The 24,707-nt window shown below is 47.0% G+C and overlaps 1 protein-coding gene across 4 annotated transcripts in view; it reads left to right on the forward strand.

Moving 5' to 3' along the window:
- The window catches only part of Svil (supervillin), a 141,002-nt gene that overhangs the window by 63,592 nt on the left and 52,703 nt on the right, over nucleotides 1-24,707 (forward strand). For 2 of the 4 annotated variants that reach the window (XM_055629195.1, XM_055629193.1), the window contains exons 2-10: nucleotides 1,922-1,979; nucleotides 4,283-4,374; nucleotides 9,669-9,726; nucleotides 9,830-9,981; nucleotides 11,911-12,523; nucleotides 17,244-17,324; nucleotides 21,391-21,425; nucleotides 21,947-22,008; nucleotides 22,612-22,751. In XM_055629195.1, coding sequence (XP_055485170.1) covers nucleotides 9,719-9,726; nucleotides 9,830-9,981; nucleotides 11,911-12,523; nucleotides 17,244-17,324; nucleotides 21,391-21,425; nucleotides 21,947-22,008; nucleotides 22,612-22,751 — 1,091 coding nt within the window. In that variant the 5' untranslated portion in view covers nucleotides 1,922-1,979; nucleotides 4,283-4,374; nucleotides 9,669-9,718. Of the gene's footprint in view, nucleotides 1-1,921; nucleotides 1,980-4,282; nucleotides 4,375-9,668; nucleotides 9,727-9,829; nucleotides 9,982-11,910; nucleotides 12,524-17,243; nucleotides 17,325-19,248; nucleotides 20,113-20,587; nucleotides 20,753-21,390; nucleotides 21,426-21,946; nucleotides 22,009-22,611; nucleotides 22,752-24,707 lie in introns of all 4 variants that reach the window. The other 2 variants (XM_055629196.1, XM_055629194.1) reach the window with 2 other exon arrangements.

Consider the following 24,707-nt stretch of genomic DNA (forward strand, 5'->3'; position numbering starts at 1 on the left):
GTGTCTCCAGCTCTGATTCTTGCAGTCTGAAGAAGGGGTTTGATTTGTTGCAGCCTTTTGCTCTGTGTTCGTTGTAAGCTCATAGACAGGCATGCTCGGTTGCTCATGCTAGCCCTTGCACTCCGGAAACTCGCAACCCAGTTTTGCTTAGACGGGCTCAAGGCAATTGCTGGTTGGAAATTAGCTGTCAGATCAGGCTGCTGGAGTCCACCGTCTGTGTGCAGCCATGTTCAGAAGCCCAGGGCTTTCCAGCTGCCTGGGAGCCTTCAGATTTTCTGAGAAACAAGGTAAGGCAGGGGAAATATGGAAAATGCATTTCTGTATCCATTTTCTAATGTCTTTGCTGTGGGATCTAGTATTCTCCAACACCCAGCTCTAGTCCCGCAGCTGTCTGAAAGGATGCTTTAACTATCAGAGTTCCTAACGATAGCTTGTAATTGCTGAAAATGTCTTTTATATTTCTGTTGCTAAACCACAAAAGCTTTTATACAGCAAAAGTTGCTAAACTTTGGATCAAATCTAGATATGCTGAGTTGTACCTAAAATATTTTCTGAAACTACATGTTTTATGTACGAATTTATTTCCAGCAGGCAGTGGTGGGTGAGTGGCTTTTTCTTAATTCTTCCTGTGACACAGTTTGGAGAAAACACTGCCTTTTCAGTGGCTTCCTTTCCAGCACAGAGAAAGAGAAGTGTTTCCCACCTGATTGCTGCAGCGCTGTTCCATAGTCAGTGTGGTACCGGGACAGAAGTGAGATGCTGTGGGTACTTTAAACACTGATTAGAAACCCAGCCATTATCTATGCGGAATATTTCATAGCACACGTGCTCTCTTGGGACCAGACTAGAACAATTCGGAACTTCCTTTGGTAACATCTGATAGCTCTTTGATCAGAATTATCTTTCTTTCGATAGTTATGCCGGGATGCTTGTGTGCCTGGAATGAAAGCCTGGGTATCTAATTGGCCTTATTTTCCTGTGCCTTCCTGTTGGCCCTAACTTCTAGGACTTGAGATGTGTTTTGATGGATAAAGAAGTGTTGGCATCTGCTATAGCTTGTACGTTTCCCACTCCAAACTCTGATTCTCAATAGGAAACCATGAAGGAACATCCTTGGGGGAAGGCGTTTCTGTTCGGGCTCTGCTTGTGTTTGGTCACTGTGCCTAAAGCTGCAAAGCAGATTGCTGGCTGTGAGACCAGTTATAAATCCTGTCTCTGCCTGGTTTTTATTAACACATTCACCCTGGATGTGTGATTTTCCTGTACGGAATTGTTACCAGCTGTCTTTACATCATATATCCTATCTTCAAAACTACAAGTCTGTCCAGTGGGATGGCTTAGCAGGCAGCGCTTGCTGCCAAGTTCAATGGCGTGAGCTTGAGTCCAAGGATGGTAGAAAGAACAGGTTGTCCTTTTACCTCCACAATCATACCGTGGCACAAGCGTGCCCACACTCGTGTGTGTGTGTGTGTGTGTGTGTGTGTGCGCGCTGTTGTCTAGATTTTAACAAGGCAGAAGAGACACAGCTGAAGCTACCCTTGCTCTTCATGCCCCTCTCACCTCCCCACCTTCTCCAAAGGCATCTCAATTGTACCAGGTGGACTGCATCATTATCTCTGGCTCTCTTGTTCAAATGGCTTAATTGTTTTCTTTCCTCTCCTCAGTATATAACTGTTACTTGGTATTTAATTGTTTCAAGTTATCCTTTTTTCCTGTAACAATTGACATGGCTTTGATGGATATCAAAATATGTTTAACATATGATCTGTGCAGACCAGAGCTTTGTGTGTGGGATTTCTGTGTTGAGTTTCTCAGAAGGTATCAGTTTTATTTGGTTATTAATGTCTTCCCCCCCCCCCCCATTGGAATGTCTTAAGTGGCTTGCAGCTATTTTAACACCATGTTCTTTCTTTTCCCTTAGATTTCAACAAGAAAAACTTAGGCTTTCTTGGATTCCCGCATCAAAGAAAAGCTTCAAGGTAACATAGCCTCTGTTCAAGGGCTCTTTGGAGATGTATGGTGCCTTAAAGATGATCCCTTAAATCCCCCCTTTCCTTCTTCAGAGCTGGGAATAGAACTTGGGGCCTCACACATGCTAGGCAAATGCTTTCCAGTGAACTGCATGCCCAACCCTCCAGGCACTTAGATTTCTAACGTCTGAGTTTGTTTGGCAGTATGTTTATCCTGGGGTGTTATTTAGTTATCTATACATTCATACATATGTGCATATATGCATGCATGCATGCACACACATATATGCATACATATATATGAGCTAGTGGTGTGGCTCAGTGGCACAGTTCCTACTTAGCCTGTGCAAACTACCAAGTTCAGTTCCAAATTCCAAAGCACACTTATATATGTGTATGTGTGTCTGGATGGATGGATGGATGGATGTGAAGGAGGCTGACTTAACAGTATTTCTAGGCAATATTGACTCTTCTGTACTCTGCGCTGGTCCTGGGAACCAGCTGGGGCCTAGAATGTGTGCTGATGCCATTTGTAATTAATCGCCATCTTAGGAGGTGCCAGTGCTCTTTTCTCTCATCTGCCTCTAAGCTTATGACTCTGTTCATCAGGGATCTTTCGGTTTTTCTAAGAAAGAGTTCAGCCTTGTCCCTTCTGTCCTTTTTTCATTTCCACCCATCTTCCTTTCCCGCCGTCTGCCAGCCCCTGTCCTTGTGGGTTCTTGTTGTCCAGCCTTACATCTCTCTCTTACTGCATTTGCAGGTGCCTTCCCCTTGGGGCATTCTGGGTGCTGATCTAATCTACCTTCTGTTCCCAACCCCTGCTACACGTCGCTCATGTGAAACAGTGTAAAAGTGAAAGCGCGTGTTGCACCAGGCAGCTGCTCCGAGTCCTTAGGCCACTGCCCACGGCGCAGTCAGACAGTACTGACTGACAGTACCGTCATCCCCATGCATCCGTGTGCTAGGAGGAGCCCAGTCCTGTGCCAGCCTCCCTTCCCCTCAGATGCCCTTGTTCCCCATTAACTGTGGCTCTAACACTTTACTATGAAGGACTCGATTCCTTCACATTGTAACAATGAGTTGCCTGACTCTGGGTTTCAACTTGGAGAGCGGACTTTATAAACACACCACATAGGAAATTCTCTGGTATATTCCGTGCATATCTAAGAATAAAGTCGATTAGAACCATGGCTTGGGATAGCCATTCATGTCTATGGTGGGTTTGAATGTCACCTTGGGCACATTCCCTAACGTTTCCGCAGCAGATACTCTTAACTGTAATGAAGCTAATCAATAAGAAAAAGAAAGATACGGGCGAGGAGAGAGGGAGGCAGTACTTATTCAAGGATAGGAAAATGTAGAATGTGGAAGTCAAACACTTTAGTGACCTTGGCTCCTTGGGGCACTAGACTTGAGAAGCCATGGCTGTTATTTCATGTCCTCTGACTATAGTGGCCTACCTGGGAGAACGCCAAGTTTAAAAGGTGCCACCGGCATAAGGGTCTGTGTGCATACAAGAAACACACCAGCAAAGAAAGCCCAAATTATGAGGCAATGGGGTTTCACCTTCTCATCTACCTTTTGGTGATTAGCAAGAACCCAGCCCTGGTGGAAATATTCAAGGCACAGCAACCACCGCAAAGTGGGTGGGCCAGTTACTGGCCATTTAGATGCCTCTAAGTTGTGTGTACATGGAGTCTTGTGGAGATAATGGGGACCGAGGCTCAAATTAGGGTCAGTATATGTGATAGGATGTGCTCCATTCCTTTATTAGTCTCTCTTTCGCTTCCTCTTGTATTTACAAGTCTTCATGGGCCATTCCTCCCTTTTGCCTGTCCTGTTGTTTGGTGATTTGAAGGCATGTGTGATACTAATATAACTTCAGACTGGAAAAAGCCTTAAATACTTTTATACTAATATAATTTAAGACTACCTTAATTTATGTTGCTTACCTTCTGAGGAAGAAACTGTGTGGAGCCTAGGATGGTTGGGTGGGCTAGCCCAACATACTCCACTATTCTGGGATCAAGAGGGTATTGCCAGGCCGAATAAAGAAATAGAACTCACAGGTTCATCAGTGTGTTCTCCACCACACACACACACACCATGCTGCTGTTAATGCTGGCGTAATTACATACTTGCACACACATGCACAAATTATCATATTAAGACAAATGTAAACAAATGAAGAAAGTCACCAGTAAAAAACACATACTTAGTTGTGATGGCACTGTGGGTTTTGTGCTTAGTGTTTGCCATGCAGTATTCAGTCTGCATCTAATTCAAGACTGCATTAATGGGCTAACTTTTAGCTTTCAGAAAGAGTTTCCCTTTGACGAGAAGGAAGAGCCTGCCAGCCTCCGGAGAGGCCTTGATGCCAAGTGTTTAGCTGCCCTCCCTAAAGGTAAGAGCTTCTCTAAATGGCCTGCCAGCACCAGGTGCAGCTCTCCGGGACACTTGCTGAAGGATGCTCACTAGCCTCCAGCCCGTGGTTTCCTCCATGTCTCGTCCTTCCTCCTTGGAGCACTAGATTATTAGGGGCCTTTCCTGAATTTTGCACCTTGTTCTTCTGCTTATTCTTCCCTCCGGCTGCTACTGGAGGCTAAACGAAGAGGAAAGCGCACAGGGTCCTTGTTCTCCCATTAACAGGGGACGGGGACTGCAGCTCAGTTGGTGGGGTGCTTGCCTTGCATGCAGGAGACCTGGCTTTGATGCCCAGCACCATGCAAGCAAAGCTTGGTGGCTGAAGCTGTAATGCCAGGGTTTGTGAGGGAGCCAGGAGGGGAAACATAAATTCTACCTCTAGAAAAAAACAAAACAGCAACAACAAAAAAAACCCAATTGTTAGGGCTCTAGAGAGATGCCTGCGCAGTAGTTGGCAGCACTAGTCTGGCAGAGGGCCTGGGTTAGGTTCTCAGCACCCATGTGGTGGCTCACACCCACATGATTCCAGTTTCGAGGACCCAGCAGGCACCAGGCATCAACGTGGTACACACACATGCATTTGACCAAAACATTCATATGCTTTAAAAAAAGAGAGAGAAAGAGCATACAGTTGGGAGGGTAGGGAAGTGAGGAGGAGCTAGGAAGGTTGGGGGAGGGAGAGACATGATCAAACTGTATTATATGGAAAATATGAAATAAGCTGGGCGTGGTGGTGCACCCCTGTAATCCCAGCACTCGGGGAGGCAGAGGCAGGTGGGATCTCTGTGAATTCGAGGCCACCCTGGTCTACAAAGTGTGTCCAGAACAGCCAAGGCTACACAGAGAAACCCTGTATCAACTCCCCTCCCCCCAAAAAGAGAAAAATATGAAATAAAACAATTTTTAAATTGAAATGAACTTTCCCTGAAGGCAGCTGGTGTCCTAAGCTCCCATTACTGTCCATCTGCCTACTTCCCTTCCCCTGACCCTACCCCCGGTTCTGCCTGCTTTACCTCTGCTTCTTCCCAACTAGGAGACTTATGCAAGAGCTCATGAAATTTCCTTCCTTCCTTCCTTCCTTCCTTCCTTCCTTCCTTCCTTCCTTCCTTCCTTCCTCTCTCTCTCTTTCTTTCTTTTTTCCTTCCTTCCATTCTCTTTCTCTCTCTTTCTTTCCTTCCTTCCATTCTCTTTCTCTCTCTTTCTTTCTCTCTCTTCCTTCTTTCCTTCTTTCTTTCTTTCTTCTTCCTTTCTTTCTTTCTTTCTTTCTCTTTCTTTCCATTCTTCCTTTCGTTATCTTTTGCTCTCTCTTTCTCTCTCTCGCTTTCTCTTTCTCTCTTTCTCTTTCTCTTCTTTCTTTCTCTCTCTCTCTTCCTCATTTCTTTCTTTTCTTCCTTTTTTCCTTCCTTCCTTCCTTCCTTTCTCTCTTTCTTTTGCTCTCTCTTTCTCTTTCTCTCAGCCCTGGCTGCCCTTGAACTCACAGAGATCTGCCTGCCTTTGCCTCCCAAGTGCTGTGACTAAAGGCATACCTGGCCTGACTTTTTGTAGGCAACACAGAGCTGAGGGAGCCTATATCCTAGTCATCTTTTGAATTTTAAAATATTTTATTGCATTTGTGTGCATATGTATCAGCACATATGTTCCAGAGAATGCATTTGGAAGTCAAGGGACAGCTCTGTGTAAGTGAATTTAGTTCTTTCCTTTAACCATGTGATTAACCGTGTGGGCCTTGGGAGTTGAATCCTCACCCACTGAGCCACCTGAGTGGCATCATCCATCACCTTTTCTGGGTTACTCTTTCCACTGGCAATGGGTGCACACGCAGAGAGCTCCGTGTGCCTGCTCAGAACTGGGTTCCTTTGCTTCTGCCTATGACAGGATGCAAATGTTGCCTGGTCAATATTTCCCCAACAGTAGCTTGGGGAAGGAGTTCTTGGATCCAAAACGTCTGCACCTGAACAGAGCTACAGAGCTCTTCCCTAGAAAAAGCAGGCTGGGGGAAGGACAGGCTTTTTCATTATTATTATTTTATTTTAATCTGCTCAAAGGGAGAAAAAGTTTAAAAGAAATTAGATCAGAAGACATTTTCTTTTAATAGAAACCAAATCCAGTTTCAAAGGCACAAGGCACACGGAGCAGATGATCTGTCCAGACGGTCTCCTGAGGATGGACACCTGAAAAGGCTACAGAGCCTGGCCTGCGAGGGAGGCCGGAGCAGGGCCGTGCTGCAGTGTTTCAGGACCCAGACAGTGGTCAGGCGAAATATGTGCTTCACTGTGTACTGTAGCAGAGAAGCAGCGTGGAGAGTTACAAAAAGATAGATAAGATTTCATATGAAGAAAGGTTAGCTTTGTAGCATCCCCCCCCCCAAAAAAAATCTGGGATAAATGTGCCCCAAGGTTCCCAGCAGGTGTCTGAACCTAGGAGAGTGCTGACACACTTGCCTGTGCATGCTTGCATATGATCTAGTTTAATTTATAGGTTAGGCACAGCAAGAGATGGTCAATGTGCCACACTGAGAGTTAGGCGATGTGGAGCCTAACTGTGTGCAGAGACTAAGGACTGTGCTGGTGCTTTGAGAACACAGCTGAGTACCAGAGCCAGGCACTAGAAAGCAGGGAGCTGCCTGGCTTTGTGTTGACCCCTTTGGAAGTCAAACCAGTGTTTAGAGCACCTCCAGTCTGGCCTGTTCTCTCAGGCTGTCACATGACAGGGAGGAAGGAAGCCCTAGGGATACCCTACTGCTGATGTCTCTATCGAAGCTCCTGCTATACTTGAGTTGGATGGCTAATTTCAACCCTGTCCTTCCAGAACTCTTAGACATGGTTAAAGAACTAACCGCATTTCCCAAGAACAGCGCTTGGTGACCAAATTATCCTGATCATTGGTGTTAATATTCTTTTTACAAAGAATGCTTGGCAAATAGGCGCATGAATGTGAGAGCACGCTCCGAAGTTCCCTTAAAGGCCTTCTGTGAAACTGACCCACAAACTCTTGCCAGAAATGGCAAAAGACTCAAGGATGCAAAAGGACCACTCAGAATAGCCCATGGCAGCAGCTGTAAAATGGATAACTTAGCTTCATCAACATCTGAATGTATTTGAAAACAAATAGAAGAGTTCCCTCTGTAGAAATTAGGCCAATTGTGGTCTCTAATATCTGCAAGATAAGTTGGCTAGTTGGAAGATAAGTTGGAACCTGCACCATTTGGGGCTTCGGTTACGGCACAGCATTCACAACATCATGAACTGAATCATGGATGTTGGCTCTAACCTTAGGACACACGTTTATCAGGTGTTTCTGGGGAATTTGAGTTGAAGGATCTTAGGATGCAGAGGTATACTCTGGCTTACTCTTAAATGGTTTGAGGGTATAATGAAAGTATCCCCAGAAAGGTAAAAGGAATAAAATAGTAAAATGTTAGTTAGCGTGTCAGGAAGTGTGCCTTGGAGACTTCTAAGTCTGAAGTCACACAAAAACTGTTTAAAGAATTTAAAGGCTTAGGGTTGGGGCTATCACTGATTATTCTGCATGTATGTGTGTGCACGTGTGCCCCAAGCATGCAGAGGTCAGATGAGGGCGTCAGGATCACAGGAGCTGGGCTTACTGAAGGTCGTGCGCCTCCATGTGGGTGCTGGGAATAGAACCTGGGTCCTCTGCAAGAGCGGCAGTGCTCTTAGCTGCTGAGCCGTGCCTCCATCCCCAGCAGCAAGAGCTTTCAGGCAGATGCCACTTAAAAATAAGCAGCAGGCTTCAGTCTCTGAGCACAAAGGCCGGTGTGAAAAATCACATTCATCTCTGTGCGGTTTTGACTCTTTTGTTAAAATGGCCACTGAAAAGCAACAACAGAAACTCAAGCGGTCACTTTGGGCTAGGGTAATTTGACGAGCATGCAGGAAGCCATGGGTTCAGTCCCTAGCAGAGCAACAGTTGTTGCTAATTAATTAAATGTCATGTCCTTTTTTTTAGTGCCTCTCTCAGTCTCTTTCTTTTCATTAATTTATTTAATCACGTTACAGTTTGGTTGCAGGCCCCTCCCTCCTCTCTTCTCAGTCCTACTAGCACACAAACCCCTCTCTATTTCCTCCTCCTCTTCTTGAAGGGAAGCTCCCCCCATGGGTACCAAGCCACCCTGGCACATCAAGTCAGAGCAGGACTAAAAGCATCCTCTCCCTCTGAGGCCTGACAAGGCAGCCCAGCTAGGGGAAAGGGATCCAAAGGCAGGCAGCACAGTCAGACAGCCCCTACGCCAATCATTAGGGGACCCACATGATGACGAAGCTACACATCTGCTACTTGTGTGGGGGTGGCTTAGGCCCAGCCCTTGTGAAATGTCATGTCTTTATTGTCCCTTCATAGCATGTCTCCTATGAGTCAGCCTTTCAAAATATTGGCTGTAAACTATCACTCTCTCCTTTCCTGCTAACTCCTTCCTCCCCACCCCCACCCTGTCCTGCCAACTTTTCCCCTTGTCCTGATAGCTCCTCCTTCTGTCCCATGGGCCCCTCCCTCTTTTTCTGCTAACTCCATGCCTTTAGGTGCTCTTAAGAATTGATGCAGTGAAGATGGAGACAAGTTAAGAGCCATTCTCTGCCAACACTGGCCATCTTTCCAAAGAAGCGGTTGCTTGTCATCTAGGTCTGCCCCGTAGTCAGTGTCCTGCTAGAACCCTCGGTCACAGCAAAGCACTCTTCCTGGGTCTCCAGTGACTCTAGGAGGATTCTATCCCCCTCCTAGAAGCAAATGTCACCACTTCCTTCGGGTGAAGCCTCAGCAGAGGCTCGGGACTTGATCCCAACTGTGGTGAAAGAGAACACACTCAGGAGCTAACAGATGCTTACACGCTAAATGGCAGGATGAAGTAGGAGTGGCTGTGTGTGCCACTTATAGGAGCTTGCCCGTGGCCCGCCGGGAGCCCATGGCATATTCTTTGCAAACAAACAAACAAACAAAACCCCGCCTTGCTAAAGAGGTATTTATTGCAAGCTAAGCAATTCTGTGACCCTGACTCACTGTTTTCACCTCTGTGAGTTTGCCTGCTAGCCCAGAGTGGGAGAGGGAGAAGGGGAGGGGGCTGTGTGCACATCTACTTATTTAGTGCCTCCCCTCCTACCTGAACAAACTCCAGGAGAGCAGGAAGCTGGCAGTGTCATGCGGGAGCAGAGAGCAGGCACTTGAGTCCAGTGTGGTTATGTCGCAGCACGAGTGAATGAATGAAACCGACTCAGAGCCACTAACCAGTACACCGTTTTTCGTTCTTTTTCTGCTGTGCTGTAGTTGCAGAATTAAGAAAAATCTTCGAACCAAAAAGGAAAGACTTTTTAGAAATGAAAAGGTAACGAAGTTGCGGCGGGCCGCTGGTGGGGGGAGGCGTTTACCACGGCAGTGTTGGCTCTTCTGCCCACGCTGTGCTTTCTTTCCCTTGGTCTGCCGTGCAGAAAAGAAAGAATTGCCAGGCGCCTGGAAGGAATCGAGAATGATCCCCAGCCCATCCTGTTGCAGAGCTGCCCAGGGTTGGTGACTCATCGGCTGCTGGAGGAAGATACTCCCAGATACATGCGTGCCACAGACCCCGCCAGCCCTCACACTGGTGAGTAGTGACCCTGCCAGGCGCTTGCCGGGCCACAGCATGACCCTCATGGTCCTTTGGTGCTGGAGAAGGAGAAGCTGATACCCCAGTGGAAAATACCAAAGCCGTGCCAGGAAGGAAAAGCTTATGTTGGCTCACAGTTTGAGGGGACCATCTCCACAGTGAAGGCCTGGCATTGGGGTTAGGGAGGGAGGAAGCTGGTCACATACACCCACAGTCTGGAGTCGGGGGATGGGAGCTGGTGCTGCTCCCCTGACTTTGTTCTTTTTCAGCTTTTTGTTCGGTGAGGGATCTCAGCCTCTTTGGTGGTACCACCCATATCAGGGTCGGTGTTATCCTCTAGGTTAAACCTCTCTGGAAATGACTCTCAATCCAGTCAGGGTGGTGATGAGTGTTAACCATCATATCCAACCACAGCACATGTATATTACAGCTTCTTAAGTATTCTGGCCATCAGACCTCTCTAGACAGGGACTCATCAGGGGTACGTGCCCACCTCTCCAAATACCCTCATGACTCAGCCCAGAATCTGCTGTCAGAAACTTGGCAGCTGTCTGTCTGTAAAGGAAGGATTGAGATATGTGCATCATAGGTTACACTAAATGCCCAGGAAATGTACATGAACAGGAAACGCGAAGAGAAAGCTAGGCTCTGGATGATTGCGGTTAGTATCTCAGGATTCACGCAGCAAGGCCTTCCATTTTCATCTGTGTAAATGTATTGCATATTGATTTTCAACATGCTGAGCATGACTTGGCTTTTCCTTCATCGCGCCCAGTCACAGCTATGGACATTGGTCGCCACACCTGACCTCAGAGAGCACAGTACTCTCAGTGCTGAGCTTCCTGGCTCAGCCCTAGGATCAGGCCCTGAGGTGCTTCCTTCAGCCACTGTTTACCAGTCTCCTCTTCAGAGGGGGCTGGAGATCTCATGGCACGATGCTACAGTTTGATAGCATCTGTGGTTTTTGATAGGGCGCTACATGAAGAGCCAAGAATAGATAAATCTACCAGGATCTTAACCCAGAAACAAACATCTGCGTGTATGTTTTTATCCATACAACACATAACTTAAACATCAGATGTAGTGAGTAAGAGAGGGTTTTTTTTTTTTTAGGCATAAGTTATGTAGCCAAGGCTGGATTAAACTTGCTCTTTTCTTGCTTCGGCCATGTGCTGTATTATAGACATGTCCAACCCAGAAAGAATTATTTAATAAGATATTGGGAACTGAGTTAGCCAAGAGATAAAGAAAGAACCCATTCCTCTTTCCATTTCATACACACCCCAAAGTAAATTCTAGTTAGTCTCATTACAAGTCAGAAGAAGTCATGGGAAACTTGAAAGCGCAGGCATGTACTTCATTCAAGTGGACTGAAGAGGAACAGTTGAAGAAATCTCCAAGTGGTGAATGAGTCAGTATTACTTAGAGCAGTGTAGAAATTAATTTCACAGCCTAGCAAGTGACTTAAAGGTCTCAAATGTTCTCATAAATATTCAATGTTTTGATGTGTGTGTGTGTTTGCATGTGTGTGGGCAAGTGGGAAAAGCCACAGCTATAAGAGCAGCTACCACACTGGGTAGTCTGAAACCACAGCCCATCTCTTGTTCAATCACAGAAAGTCAGATGTCTGCTGTCTTTTCCAGAAGAACCTGAACTTGGCCTTTGACCCTGTGTGAGATGATAAACTCAAAACCAGAGCATAACAATAAAGGGGAATAAATGCTGAGCAAGGCGGGAGGCCCCTGGGAGTGCTGGGTCTGAGAACGTGTGGCTCTCTGCTTTTGCACTTTTCCTGGAAGACCCCAGGCTCTTTCTGACAGTGAACCTATGTGATGCAGGGCCTTCAGACTGGGCACTCTGTGAGGGCAGGGCAGCGTGGAGGGCTCTGCCTGGCCTCCTGTGTTCTATCCTGTGCTCTTCTTGTAGGACGATCCAATGAAGAGGAAGACACTCCTGCGTCTTCCCTAGAAAAGCAAACTCCATCTAAATACTGCACAGAAACCTCGGGCATCCATAGTTCCGGCTCCATGGACAGCCACAGCCTAGAGTCCAAAGCAGAAAGGATCGCAAGGTATAAAGCAGAGAGGAGACGGCAGCTAGCAGAAAAGTATGGGCTAACTCTAGACCCTGAAGTCGACTCTGAATACTTGTCTCGATACACCAAGTCTCGGAAGGATCTGGATGCAGCTGAGAGACGAGGAAAAAGTGACAGGCAGGAAGAACAGAGCAAGGATACCAGTTCCCAGCACTCCAGGACTGAGCCAGGGCCTAGGACCAGCGTGGTGGAGTCCCAGGACTGTGCTCCCGTAGGAAGCCCCCGTGTGTCAGACCACGAGCGGCTGCTCAATGTGGAGAACAAGAGAAGAGCCCAAGAGACACCCATGGCCGAAGATGGTTCCCCTGCCTTCTTTTCTGAGCGAGGTACTTCCTTTCCGGAAGTGCCAAGATCCCCAAAGCAGATACCTAGCTCACCACTACAGCAGCCAGCCTCCCCAAGCTACCCTGGTGACCTGCCACTGCCCACAGAGGCCCGAGCCAGGTAAGCACCCAGCACCTGTTCTTCCTTGGCTGTCACAGATGTCCCTGCGGGCCTCCATCCACTGCAGAGATATTTTGTAATCTCTGCAGTATCCCAGCAGGTCCTACCAGAGCTAGAAGTGGTCTCCAAGTCCTCCGTCTCCCCTCTCCTTTTTCACTGCCTTAAGTTCTCTTTCAAGCAAACTAACAGGTGTCGTGGGGACACTTTACACAGAAGCCCCAAAATCTTTCTATGTTTCTGACCCAACCTAATTTATCCTATTGTTTGCTTTGTGGTTATGCCTAAGACTTCAGTTTTGAGGGGATGCGTTTGGTGGTTGATGCCTAGAAGCGCAAGGCAGGAAGAGACACAGTAGCAGGAGTGGAATCTCTGTTAATGGTGTAGAGTCTAACTGATAAATACTGAAGGTCCAGTAAGGCATCGCTACACACACACACACAAACACACATACAACATATATATATATTCATACATATATGTATGTATGTACACTTACATATATATTGTGAATGTATGTATATATGTGTAAATGTATATATGTATGTACTGTATATATATATATATGTAGTAAGGAGAGCCACATGAGAGATAGCCCTGGATAAAAGGACCAGCCAAACACAGCAATAGTTCCTGTGTGGGAAAATTAAAGAAGTCAAATATAAACCCCAGGAGTCAGATAACAGGAGAGAATTAGTGTTTGTTTCTAAACTTATGTTGAAAAAAAAATTGTTATTCATGTTAAAACGCTGCTTGCTTAAATACCTGGCTTAAAGGGTCAGGCTGAATGTCTGGGTAGATTCCTAAACACCCTTTTCAGTTCGAACAAGCAACGGCTTTGTGGGTGACATGAGAAGGGCTGAGAACCTGGAGTCAAGCAAATTTATTCTGGGGGAAAAAAAATGCACGTAACACACAGATATGTGTACATCTGTATGAACACACACACACGTGGACATCTGTTTATTGCGTTCATTTTGAGGACGTGTTGGGAGCATCCCTGGTTGGTTTCCCTGGGGCACAGTGTACACACCCACGCCCTCTGACGCGGCAGTGATGAGCCTGAGGCAGGCATTCTAAGTGCTGAAGTCCTGTAGGCCCCGTGCCCGTCATCCTGGGTGGAGTGTGATGCAGGCTCAGATGCTTAGCTACCAGCTGCTAAGATAATCAGAGTCTGTAAGTCCAAAGAGGTGTTTTCAGGGCCTTTGTTCAGCATTGGGACTTAAATGCTGAGAAACGGAGGGACCCATTCCCACGTATTTTGTAGAGGGGTGCCTTGCCTTGAGGCACACATTTCATAGTGGAGTGCAGTGCTTAATTTAGCTAGTTCTGTAAAAGGAAATCCTGAACGTATTATTGTTATTACATCTCATTTATTTTGTCCATGTTCATATGCGAACATGTGGGTTTGTACTGTGACCTGTTGTGCTTGTAAAAGGCAAAGGACAGCCTGCTGGAGTCCGTTTTCTCCTTCCATCATATGGGTCTTGGTGATCAAACTCAGGTCAGCAAGTTTGGTAGCAAGCGCCTTTACCTGCTGTGCTGAGTTGCCAGCTAGCCCCCTCCAGATGTTTCGCATAGAGAGCAAAGAAACCCAACAGATGCCAACTTAGAAAAACACACATCCATCTAAGCAATGAAGACCCTAATCTCAGATTTTCCTATGGCAACTGTTTGCTGTCACGTTCTTGTGTGAAAAATGCTCTTGATAACAGTTTTAGGGCAGTATTTACCTATGTGATGAATTTGTTTGGGAATTATTTATTATTGCATAAAATGAGAAGGCTTTTAAGTTAAATGTTGGATAGAGGGATGGCTGGTGTAGGGGCCTTAGCTCATCCTAGCACATGCCTGGGAACTGTCGTACATTTTATTGTGAAGAGTACACATTCTAAGGAAATGGGGGACATAAGGCAGGCCCAGCCCCACTTTTCGGATGCTTTCAAACCCTCGGAAGTGCAAGTTTGGCATCATCTGGAGAAGGCTGTTCCTGTTCCTGTTCCTGGGTGAATTCAGCAAGGGTGAGTGTAGATACAAAAGTGTCAGTACTTTTTAACCAACAATACTGTATTATTGTTGCTGGGTATAGTGTGCCGGGTAATCTTGTGGATTAGTCAGGCTTACAAAATATGAGCACCTTCTTCTACCAAAGTCCTGAATCCCGAACTCTTGCTTAACCCTTTATGCAACTTCAAACTCTTGTTCAATCCTCTATGCATCTTTTATTTCCCTGTTGAGAGACAGGCAGACAGAAGCACATAATCGTTATTCTGTGAGGGGAAACACAGACACTCTCTACCCGGGGTCCCCAGCTGCTGTGGGCCTGTGGATTCTCAGCATGTCATATGACTAAAGGGAGGAGAATGAAACTCAGCTGGACACCCTGATCTGAGAGCCAACTCTCTAGACACACCTAGTTTGTTACCTCTTCATCGTTACACTTTAGTCCTTCCCCAGCCCTGCTCCTCCCAGACTGTGTCCTGAGTGGCTGGAACCTGACAGTGAAGATGCCATGGAGAGCAGGGCTGACACCTGACCTTAGAACCGTTGCCCTTGGTGGATTATGGCCTGAAAAGGGCCAGTCTTGGGCACCTGGGCACAAGTAAATCGTACCCCCTTCCCTGAGACAGGATAACACTTTATAGCTCTGGCTGCTCTGAAACTCCCTATACAGATCAGGCTAGTCTATAGAGATGAGCTAAACTCTTACGGACATCTACCTATGTCTTTCTCTGTAGTGCTGGGATTACAGCCGTACTCTTTTACCTGCCGTGGTAAGATTTTGATGGCCTGGCTTGTCTTTGTTATTTTTCAGAGCTAATCTGGCTTTGTATCCTGTATATACCAGAAGCTTAATAAATGTATGTCAGACACACACACACACACACTGTTCTTGAGAAATGCTGCTTGTGAATTCAGCAACATAACAGTGTGTGTGTGTGTGTGTGTGTGTGTGTGTGTGTGTGTGTGTACAGGGCAGAGCATTGTAAGCAGGTCTCAGATCTGTTTTCGAAGGAGGAGTGTCCTGTCGTTCCTCACAGATTCGTTCTGTTATGCGGGAGCGATGCTCATGTCTTACTATACCAGATATCTGTGGTTCAGCCTTACCCACCAACTTTGGCTGCTGATACGTGGTTAACTTGTTCCTTTCTTCAGTTCATTGTATCTTTACTGGCAAGTGGCAGTTCCGTTGAGTTAAGTATGAATGTGTTTCCTAAAATGTCAGCCTGTAATATATAGCAGCCAATGTGTGCATGTGAGATTTCAGTATAAACCGTGTCTAGGGTTTTGGCCATCACTGAAACCACACTGGTGTTCAGAGCCACAGTCTCCCACACAGGACTCTCACTAGTGAGTGAACTGAATGACGCACTAGAATCCCACCCTTCTGGAATCAGCTGCCTTCGTGAGGGTGCTGCCACAGAGGTTTTGTTTACTTGTTTTCCTTTACTTTTGCAGCAGGGTCTCACTGGGTAGCTCTAGCTAGCTACAGAGGGGGAATTCTACTTCCTGGGAACCCAGTTCTCCACTGGCCAATCACACTTGAAAAGCCCATCCAGTCACCTGGGGTTTCTGCTTCCTTCTTCTTCCTCTGGACCCTGCACTGTCCTCTCCCGGTGGAGGTGGCCTCTGTACAACAGAATTGAGGCTCACTCCTGAGGCTCCCAAGTGAATCTTAAGTCTGGAGAATGTAGCTCAGTGGGTAGAGTGCTTGTCTGATATGCATGATGCCCCAGGTTCAATCCCTGGCACTGCATGAACCATCACTTATGGTTTGTGCTGTGCTGGTTCATGCCTGTAATCCTAGAACTGGGGAGGTTGAGGCAGGAATAACAGCCATTTGGCTACACCGTGGTCACTGCACGGATTCAGCAGTGGCTCTCTGTGTTTCCCTTGTAAATCGTTAATAAGAAGATACAGTCTGTAGTGTGTTGTTCCCCCGTGGCTACTTTACATCAACAGATTTTCCTTGCCTGTTGCTTTTATCAGAAGCATCTCAGCCTGGTCTTAAGGACTCCGGCACATTCCAGCCTGCATTGGGTCTGATTGAGTTGAGGGACAAATGTGTAAGCCAGATGCTTTCCTAAGGGATATGGGACTTGTTCCTGGTGAGCATGAACCCTCTCCATGCTGCTGCACTTTGTACCTAATAGGAGTTAAGTAGACCTTTGTCTGAGTGACCCAGGTTGCAAATTGACATTTGTAACTGATAAAAAAAAAAAAAAAGAAAGGTAAATATATAAAAGAGATTCACTCTCACCAAGTTTCTTTTTATTTACTTCCTTTGTTTGGCATGTATCCTTTCACATGGACAATTTTTAGAATTGTCTGTTTATCTGTGTACCTCTATGAAACTTATGGACGTTAAGTCGCCATAAATTTTATTTCCAACTTCTCACAAGTGGAAACACAGCGTGACTGTAACAGACTCTTCTGTGACTAAAACCCATTTTTTTTTTCTGGTGGCCTTGGATTTATTTACTTTCCCTTCTTGTTTTTTTTTTTGTAGAGAGTCAAATGACCAAAAAAAAAAAAAAAATTTCCAAGAAGTGAATTTAAACTCGAAAGTACCTTGTACTTAATGTCTTTTTAGAAGCCTGCTTCTAAAATATCTATTACCTAAAAGCTACCTTCGGGTGTTGCTTACAGTAAAATGATGTGGGCGTGGGCATTGCCATTTGAACTAGCAGTGTGCTAAAGTTTCGTTTCTTGTGCATGGCAGTACAGGGAAGCCCACGCATGAGTGGTTTCTGCAGAAAGATTCCGAAGGGGATACACCTTCACTTATCAACTGGCCTTCCAGGTACATCTCAGGTTGGAAGTGTGTGGCTGACGCACTGCGGTGCTCTCCTGCTCCTGTTGCCTCTCCTTGCCCTGCCACACTTAACTAACACTAGTGCTGCTCTTCCCTCTTTGCAACACCTCTGAAAATCACCTGTTCAAAAAGAACACATGTGCCTCCTAATCACGAGTGTTCCTGGACTGCCCTGTCCACACTGACAGTATTCTCCTTCCTGGTTCATTTTTCTCTAACTTAACACACACTTCCTTGCTTGCTCACTTTCTCACCAACCCGCTACGGAACTGGCCAACAGAAGGCAGTAATGAACCCCTCCTCCGGGGCCATTCTACCCTGCCCACACCCCTTTTCTGCACCAACTTCAGTTTCCTTGTTCCTAAACCAGTGGCTAATTTTCAATAGTTAAATTTAGGGCATGCGGCCTAAGAGCAGACAAACACTCCAATCATTTCATGATGGAGAGAGGCGGAAGAATTAAGAATGAACAAGTCACTGGCCAGACAAAGGTCCTGTGTACTGAGTTTGACAGTGACTTTGTTCTCTTGAGATCGCCTCAGACAAGGACCACACATTCTCCAGGGAGCCTGCCTGCAGCTCGCTGTCCTGGCCAGTGCCCTCCAAGGCTGCCTCTTCTCAGACAGCGGTGGCTCAGAGTGTTTCCCCAAGCTTAGTGACTACCTTTATGTGTGTCTTTGATGTTTCCTCGGGGAAGTCTACCGACGATGCCCTATTTGAAAGCAGAGCATGTTTCATGAATGTGATAGGGCAACCTAGGCCTAAACAAGGTGATTCTAAAATGTGTGTATTATAAACAATCACCTTTGCTCACTCCTCCAAGTGAAATGAAAGTTTTACATTTTCCCAAGAGGTCTGTGTACCTTTTGAAAGTTGTGTCTATCTGGCCAGCCGTCCACCTCAGGTCAAATGGCTTGCCCTTTCACACGGTACAGGCTGGCATTTCAAAAAGAACCGGACGGGGTGCTCATCTGGGGAATGTGTCATCTTTGCTACGTAGGAAGTCTCGTGTTCCGCAGAAGCCTCAGTGCCTGTGGCACTAGTCCTTCCTCTCCCTGTGGTGGGGACCAAATACAAGGCCTCACACACGGGCAGCAGTGTCCCACAGTGCCCACTGTTTCACTGTAAAGGTGAAGCCCTGAGCTGAGAGGATAGGTGGGGCCCAGCCATGGTTCTGGGCCTCTGCAGAGCTTTTGAAATAACTTCTGTTTTGTTCTCAAATGTCTAAAACTTACAAAACATCAAACAATCCCTCCTTAGGTTGTTTTCTAATTAGGGTGTAACAGCACCGGGAGGGAGATGAGGGCCCAGGATTTTCCGAAGTACTTCTTCCTGATGTTGCTGTGAGGTATGGTGTCCAAATGGGCCCTGTCTCGTGGTCAGATGATGTAGTCGCCTTAGCAGCCAAAGCCTGTGAGTGTGTGCTCAGTGCTTCACAGGAGGTGATGCTAGCTCAGTAGAAAGCAGAAGTGCCCCCGCGTGGCCAGTGGCCAGTGACGTGGCTGTGTCTATTGCAAGAGCGTAAGTTTCCTCGTAGCAGCCAGCCACCCACAGCCCACGCCTGGGTCTAGGCCTGTGCACAGCATCCTTGATCCTCACACTTTCAGTGGTACATATGAGTAATGCCTCCTAGGGCTGTGAGGTGTTTCCTTAGAGTAAACCCGTTCTCCCCAGAAGAGCATGCGACCCTCAGCTCTGTAGGGAATGGAACTTTTGGGCCACACTAGAATATGAGTGCAAATTTGGAGATTTCCCTCCATTTCACCGGCAAGTGCTAGGTGTCAGTGTTCAGTGCCCAAAAGTGTTCTCACACATTCTCTCCTAGTTGGTTCCAGAGTCTGTGGTCTGTGCATGCTTGCTCCCCTCTGTTGATTACTGTACATCGAAACATAAATCCTATTTTTTTCTTAAGAGTTAAAGTTAGAGAAAAATTGGTCAAGGAGGAGAGTGCTCGCAGCAGCCCTGAACTCACTTCAGAGTCCTTAACTCAAAGGAGACAGCAGCCAGTACCAGCGCATTTCCTGTCTATCCAGTCAGAAAGCTCCGCCTTTCACAGGGTCACGAGCAAAGCTGTGAGCTCGCTGCGGCCAAGCCAGAGCTGTGTCCTGCCAGCTGACCCTGTTCATGCCATCAAGCTGGTGACCAAGGACACCCCAGAAAGTGCATCCGAATGCAGCTGGGTGGGACCAGCCACCCCAAATGTCATAAAATCTACCACCTTGAAGATTCTAGAAGGTGGTTCAAGGGATGCTCCCATCCTCCATATCTGTGAATCTAAATCAGGAGATGTGCTCTCCCCTGAAACTCTGGAGAAGAGCCCCAAATCACTCTTGACCTCCGAAGATGACAGGCTTGTGAGAGGCCACGAAGACCGCTCTGAAGATTTAGATAAGCCCACGGCTCGCTCCATCGCTGTAGGACCTGAGAGAGAGCGGCAAGTTCACCATCCGCCCACTCAGAGATCTGGCCGGAGTGAAATGGTTCTGTATGTCCAGAGTGGTCCTGTGTCCCACGATGCCACACTCAGCAGTCACACAAAGGAGGCCTCTCCAAAGAAGCGTAAGGTCCTGGCCCGCTCCCTGTCAGATTACACGGGTCCCCCTCAGCTCCAGGCCCCCCGACACAGGGATGCAGCCACAAAGCAAGAGCTGGAGCTGCGGAATTCCAGGGCAGAGGGGCCTGGTGCAGAAGCCGGCATGCTGGACACCAGAGTGTCTGTCGCCCAGCTCAGAAATGTGTTTCTGGAGTCGGCCAGAGCCAGCAAGAGACCTGAACTGTAGGTTATGTTCCCGACGGCCTTCCAATATGTCATTTGCACGTCCTTGGCAGACGAGTCACTTCTTCACCTGCGGTGTGTCCTGTTAGCTTAGCTCACAACTGTGTGCAGGGCAGAGTGTACAAGAAATGGCTCATACACTACCATTCTGCTTCTGCCTACTAACGGGGATCTGGAGGAGCGGGTCTGTGGAACGTTACATGGAAATGTGCATGGAGGTAGCATGTAGACCCGAGCACTCTGTCATGACTCACGGAAATGCATAAACCTCTCCTCTCTCTGTCTCTCTCTCTCTCCCCCCCCCCCCGCCTTCTCCTCTCCCTTTCCCTGCCTTCTCCCCTCCTTCTCCCTGCCTTCTCCCCTCCCTCTCCCTGCCTTCTCTTCTCCCCCTCCCCCTCCCCCTCCCCGTCCCTCTCCCTCTCCCTCTCCTTCTCCTTCTCCCTGTATTACACTCACTGCCCTGTAGTCCTAAAAGCCAATCCCGGGTTGAGAGGTCAGCTGAAGGAATTGGCTTGCCCACGGAACAGGAGAGAGGGTCTCGGAAACCAAGACGCTATCTTTCTCCCGGTGAAAATAGAAAAACTTCTGAACGATTTAGAACTCAACCTATAACATCAGCCGAGCGGAAGGAATCAGATAGGTAGGCACATGTGTGTACTACTAGCAGTTCAAACATGAGGAGCCCACTACCCTGGCTGGCCCCATGCTATTTGCATAGGATTCCAGGACTATTCCATATCAGCTGGGAGAAAAACTTATTTTGCTAATGCAATGTATTTCCAGAGAATGTTGCTTTGTCTAACTAGCACCACTCTACAGTTCTAAACTGCCCGCAGATCAGGGGAGAAGAAGCTTTCCTTCGGGCTTTTGGTTCTTTGAATGCTTTTATCAAACTGGTGTCTGAACTGAGCATCTTCCACTGAGATAAGGAATTTTGTACTCTCCATATAAACAGCTTACTTTTTATGTTCACATTTTTGTATGACATGATCAGAAGCTAATGTGTAGAAACTGTGAAGTCCACCAGGAACGTGCCCTTAGTCCCACATAACTCCTTGTCAGTGCTACTTTCTCTCCACAAGGTGTGCACCAGGCTGGGGTTGTGTGTGCACGCTCCACAGTGTCAGCTCGCACTTGTTTGGTAGTTCCACAACCAGTGTGTGGTTTAAATCTTGAAGATGGTTCACTTGCATCTGTTTTCCATTCGGCATTATGTTTCACGGGCAGCTTGGGTGTCCACCACTAATCGTTGTCATTCTCTGTCCCTGTCTCTCCTAGGTACCCTTTGGGTTCAGACATGCCAGTGGCTGACGGCGAGTATCTCTTTTCGTTTTTATTCCTTCATATCTCATCCAGATGATTTAAGACAAGATTTGGGGCTTTGTGGGAGAGGAAGCCTGAAGTCTATCCGTTTCTTGCTTTCTTTCAAGTTGCCTTGCTGTGAACCCTTGCTGAAATTCTCAGATAAGCCTTCCCTTAGCTTTTGATCGAATTTAAGAAGCTTGTTCAGTGAGCAGTATGGAGCAGCCGTTGTGACTAAAGAAGCAGGTTTTACTGGTGACTGGCACTCAGCAAGGCAGTCTGTTCCTAGGGTCTGTTCTTAGACACACTATTAGAGTAGACATGGCTGCTGGGACACAGTTTGAATTGCGATGGGTGTTAGTGTTATTCCCCGAAGAGACAGCACAGGCTCCTCTCAGGGGAGAGCCCAGCTGTAATGTCAGCTCACCTCCTCTTGGATTCAAGCGATCGCCCAGTCAGTCTCGAAAAGCATTTCGGAGGCTAAGTGTGTACTTTCTAATCATGTTCAGTTTTTATTTCGTGGCTTTTACAGATGAAGAAAAGGTGGATGAACGGGCCAAGCTGAGTGTTGCTGCCAAGAGGCTGCTTTTCAGGGTAAGGCATGCCAAATGGTTTTGCTTAGAAATTGTAGCCCCGGGCCCTGGTACCTCACACCCTTCCCAGAGCTTCAGGGCTCTCCTTGCCTGTAGCTCCTGCTCTCTTCCCATGCTGAGTCAGTCAGGGCCCTTTACTGTAGCAGAGATCGAGGTGAGCACATCTTTCACATTTCGGCACACTGCTTCAGAGGTTCTGCTCTGTGAGCAGCTGGCTTTGGGCCTGGGATGGGTTAGCACTCTGCGACAGGAGCAGGTGGCAGAGGAAGCCGCTCACCACCTGGAGGCAGGGATGAGAAAGAGGAAGAGACAGAATTCTGGAACCTTCTCTGAGGGCTGGGAGACAACCTGACGCCCAGCCCCACCTCTCATTTTCCGAAGTACCTGGCTGGGACCGATGGCAGCATCAGTTGGCATTCTGGAATCACGACCTGTTTGGCTGGTCCGGGCCACCCAGCTGTCTGCAGTGTTCCCTTCTGATGGCGCTGGTGTCCCCTGTTGTCCCCTCCCGTGGCTCCTTCAGAATAGCAGTAGACACACACCTGTTGCTGCTGTTTTTTTTTCTTTGAATTCATGCAGATTGCACAATGTTTTCTAACTGCAGGAAATGGAGAGATCATTCGATGAGCACAGCGTACCAAAGAGGCATTCGAGAAATGCAGCCGTGGAGCAAAGGCTGCGTCGCCTGCAGGACCGCTCACACACCCAGCCCATCACCACAGAGGAAGTGGTCATTGCAGCCACGTGCGTCTCTGGGGGAGTTCTTAGCCTGGCCTGTGCTGTCATCCCCACAGGGACATTCAAGAATGCTCTATAAGGATGAGGCAGTTTTGCTAGAAGCCAGAGAGAGGCACTATCTCACACTCATTTTTGCTTTGGTTTTTCTGGGATATACATGTTATAGGTTACCTTTGAAGCATTTTAATCCTTGTGTTTTATCTTTCACAATGAAAATACCAAACATGAAAGCAGATGAACCGCAGTGAGCCTGACCTACGGCGGTTATCGGCTCCTAGGCCGTCACTCTCCACATCTGTTATTTTCAGTCACACCATGGACATTTGATCCTTAAATATTCTAGTACACGCCTCTCAGAGATAAGCCTTTATTTTGTTGTTAAGCCATCGTCAAAGTGTCTAAGAGGTAATTGGCAGGTAGGCACTTTTTAAACGAGAGGCCTGCACCAGGGCCATCTGCTCAGGTGTGCTCAGATCAGATCGCTGTGACTGCTTCATTCAAAATCAACTGAAGATCTGTTAGTTTAAAAATAGTCATTTCTGCGGAGGGGCGGCATCCCTGAGAACCTGGCTCTGCAGGTTTGCTGCTGGAACCTGCTGTGAGGTCAGCAGCCTTCCTGGGGTTCACCCACGCTGTGCATGCTGGGCAAGTGCTCTACCACTGAGCTGCACCCCAGGCTAGACGCCTTGATGTGTGGACGTGCACATCTGTGTGCTTAAAGCAACTCTCAGCATATCCATTTGTTTACAAAACAATTCCCTTGACTGGCTGGTAGACACTGTAGCAGCAGACACTTGTAAGAGCTTCACCGCGAAGAACACTGTAGGCTGTGGCTGGGCTCTCCTGACCAGCTGTGGTGGACACTGGCTTTTTAAATGACTTCTTAAAATGAGGCAGTTTTGTTGTAAGCTGACCCTTCAAGCTTATGCCTCTTCTTGTCCCATTTTCCTCTGGACAGCCTGTGCCTCCTTTTCCCTCCGTCTGTATTCCTTTCCCAAGTTCTTTTGCGACTCGTTTTCCCTCAAAGGTGTTTAACAAATATTTTTCGGTGAAATATTTGCTGTTTGCATTTCTGGATTTATAGCTATGCTTTCCTTAACGCTTCTTTTCTTCTCTCTCCTCATGAATGCTCCTCCTTTGGCCATTGCTTTTAAAGTGAACCTATCCCTGCTTCCTGCCGGGGGGTCACCCATCCTGTAATGGCGAGACTTCCTAGCCCCACTGTAGCTAGAGGCCCTGGGCAGCCCGCCAGGTACTGGACACACGTAGCTGCATGAAGCACGCAGTGCCGAGGTGCTGGGCAGTGGGGGCATCTAGAGCCTTGAGTGACTTTCATGTGTTTGACAAGTCAGTGCAGTGAGTGGTCCCGAAATGTTTTATACCGTGCAAGGTGCCATTAACTTCATGACTGTGTGAGAACCATACTTCATCTGCCTGCTTCCTGTGTTGGTGCTAGAATCACACTAACTCACTTACTCATCCTTTTCTTTTCTTTTTTTTTTTTACATAAAAATGGTCATTCTTCAAAAACTTATTTTTCATTTAAAATACTAACGGGTCAAGACTAATTTAAAAGTGGAGCATTAGCATGAATATTGAAGTGTTGGTAAGGTGTAGTTATTTTAAAAATATGTGTATACGCAAATCTAGACCTAAGCCAAATACTACTGTTTTCTAATTTAGAGAAAGGAGATGATGCCATTAGATTTTAAGCTTGGCTATAGATATTATAGGATTCAGTTTTAATTATGGTGTTTTAAAATTATGCTCATAAACCATATAAATATCCCCTTTGTCTTAACTGTGTTGAGCCAAAACACAAAAGCTAAAAAAAAGACAGAGATGTAAAATGACAGAACTAGAATAAACCAGCCTGATCCAGAAGCAGGGCTGTCTTGGGAAAGATGGTTTTTGCCCTTCCAGTTTGCACTCTTGGACCCCAGAAGGCTCCAATCCTCAGGC

Source organism: Psammomys obesus, unplaced genomic scaffold (assembly GCF_907164565.1).
Source record: "Psammomys obesus unplaced genomic scaffold, mPsaObe1.curated_primary_1811, whole genome shotgun sequence".
Classification (NCBI taxonomy): domain Eukaryota; kingdom Metazoa; phylum Chordata; class Mammalia; order Rodentia; family Muridae; genus Psammomys; species Psammomys obesus.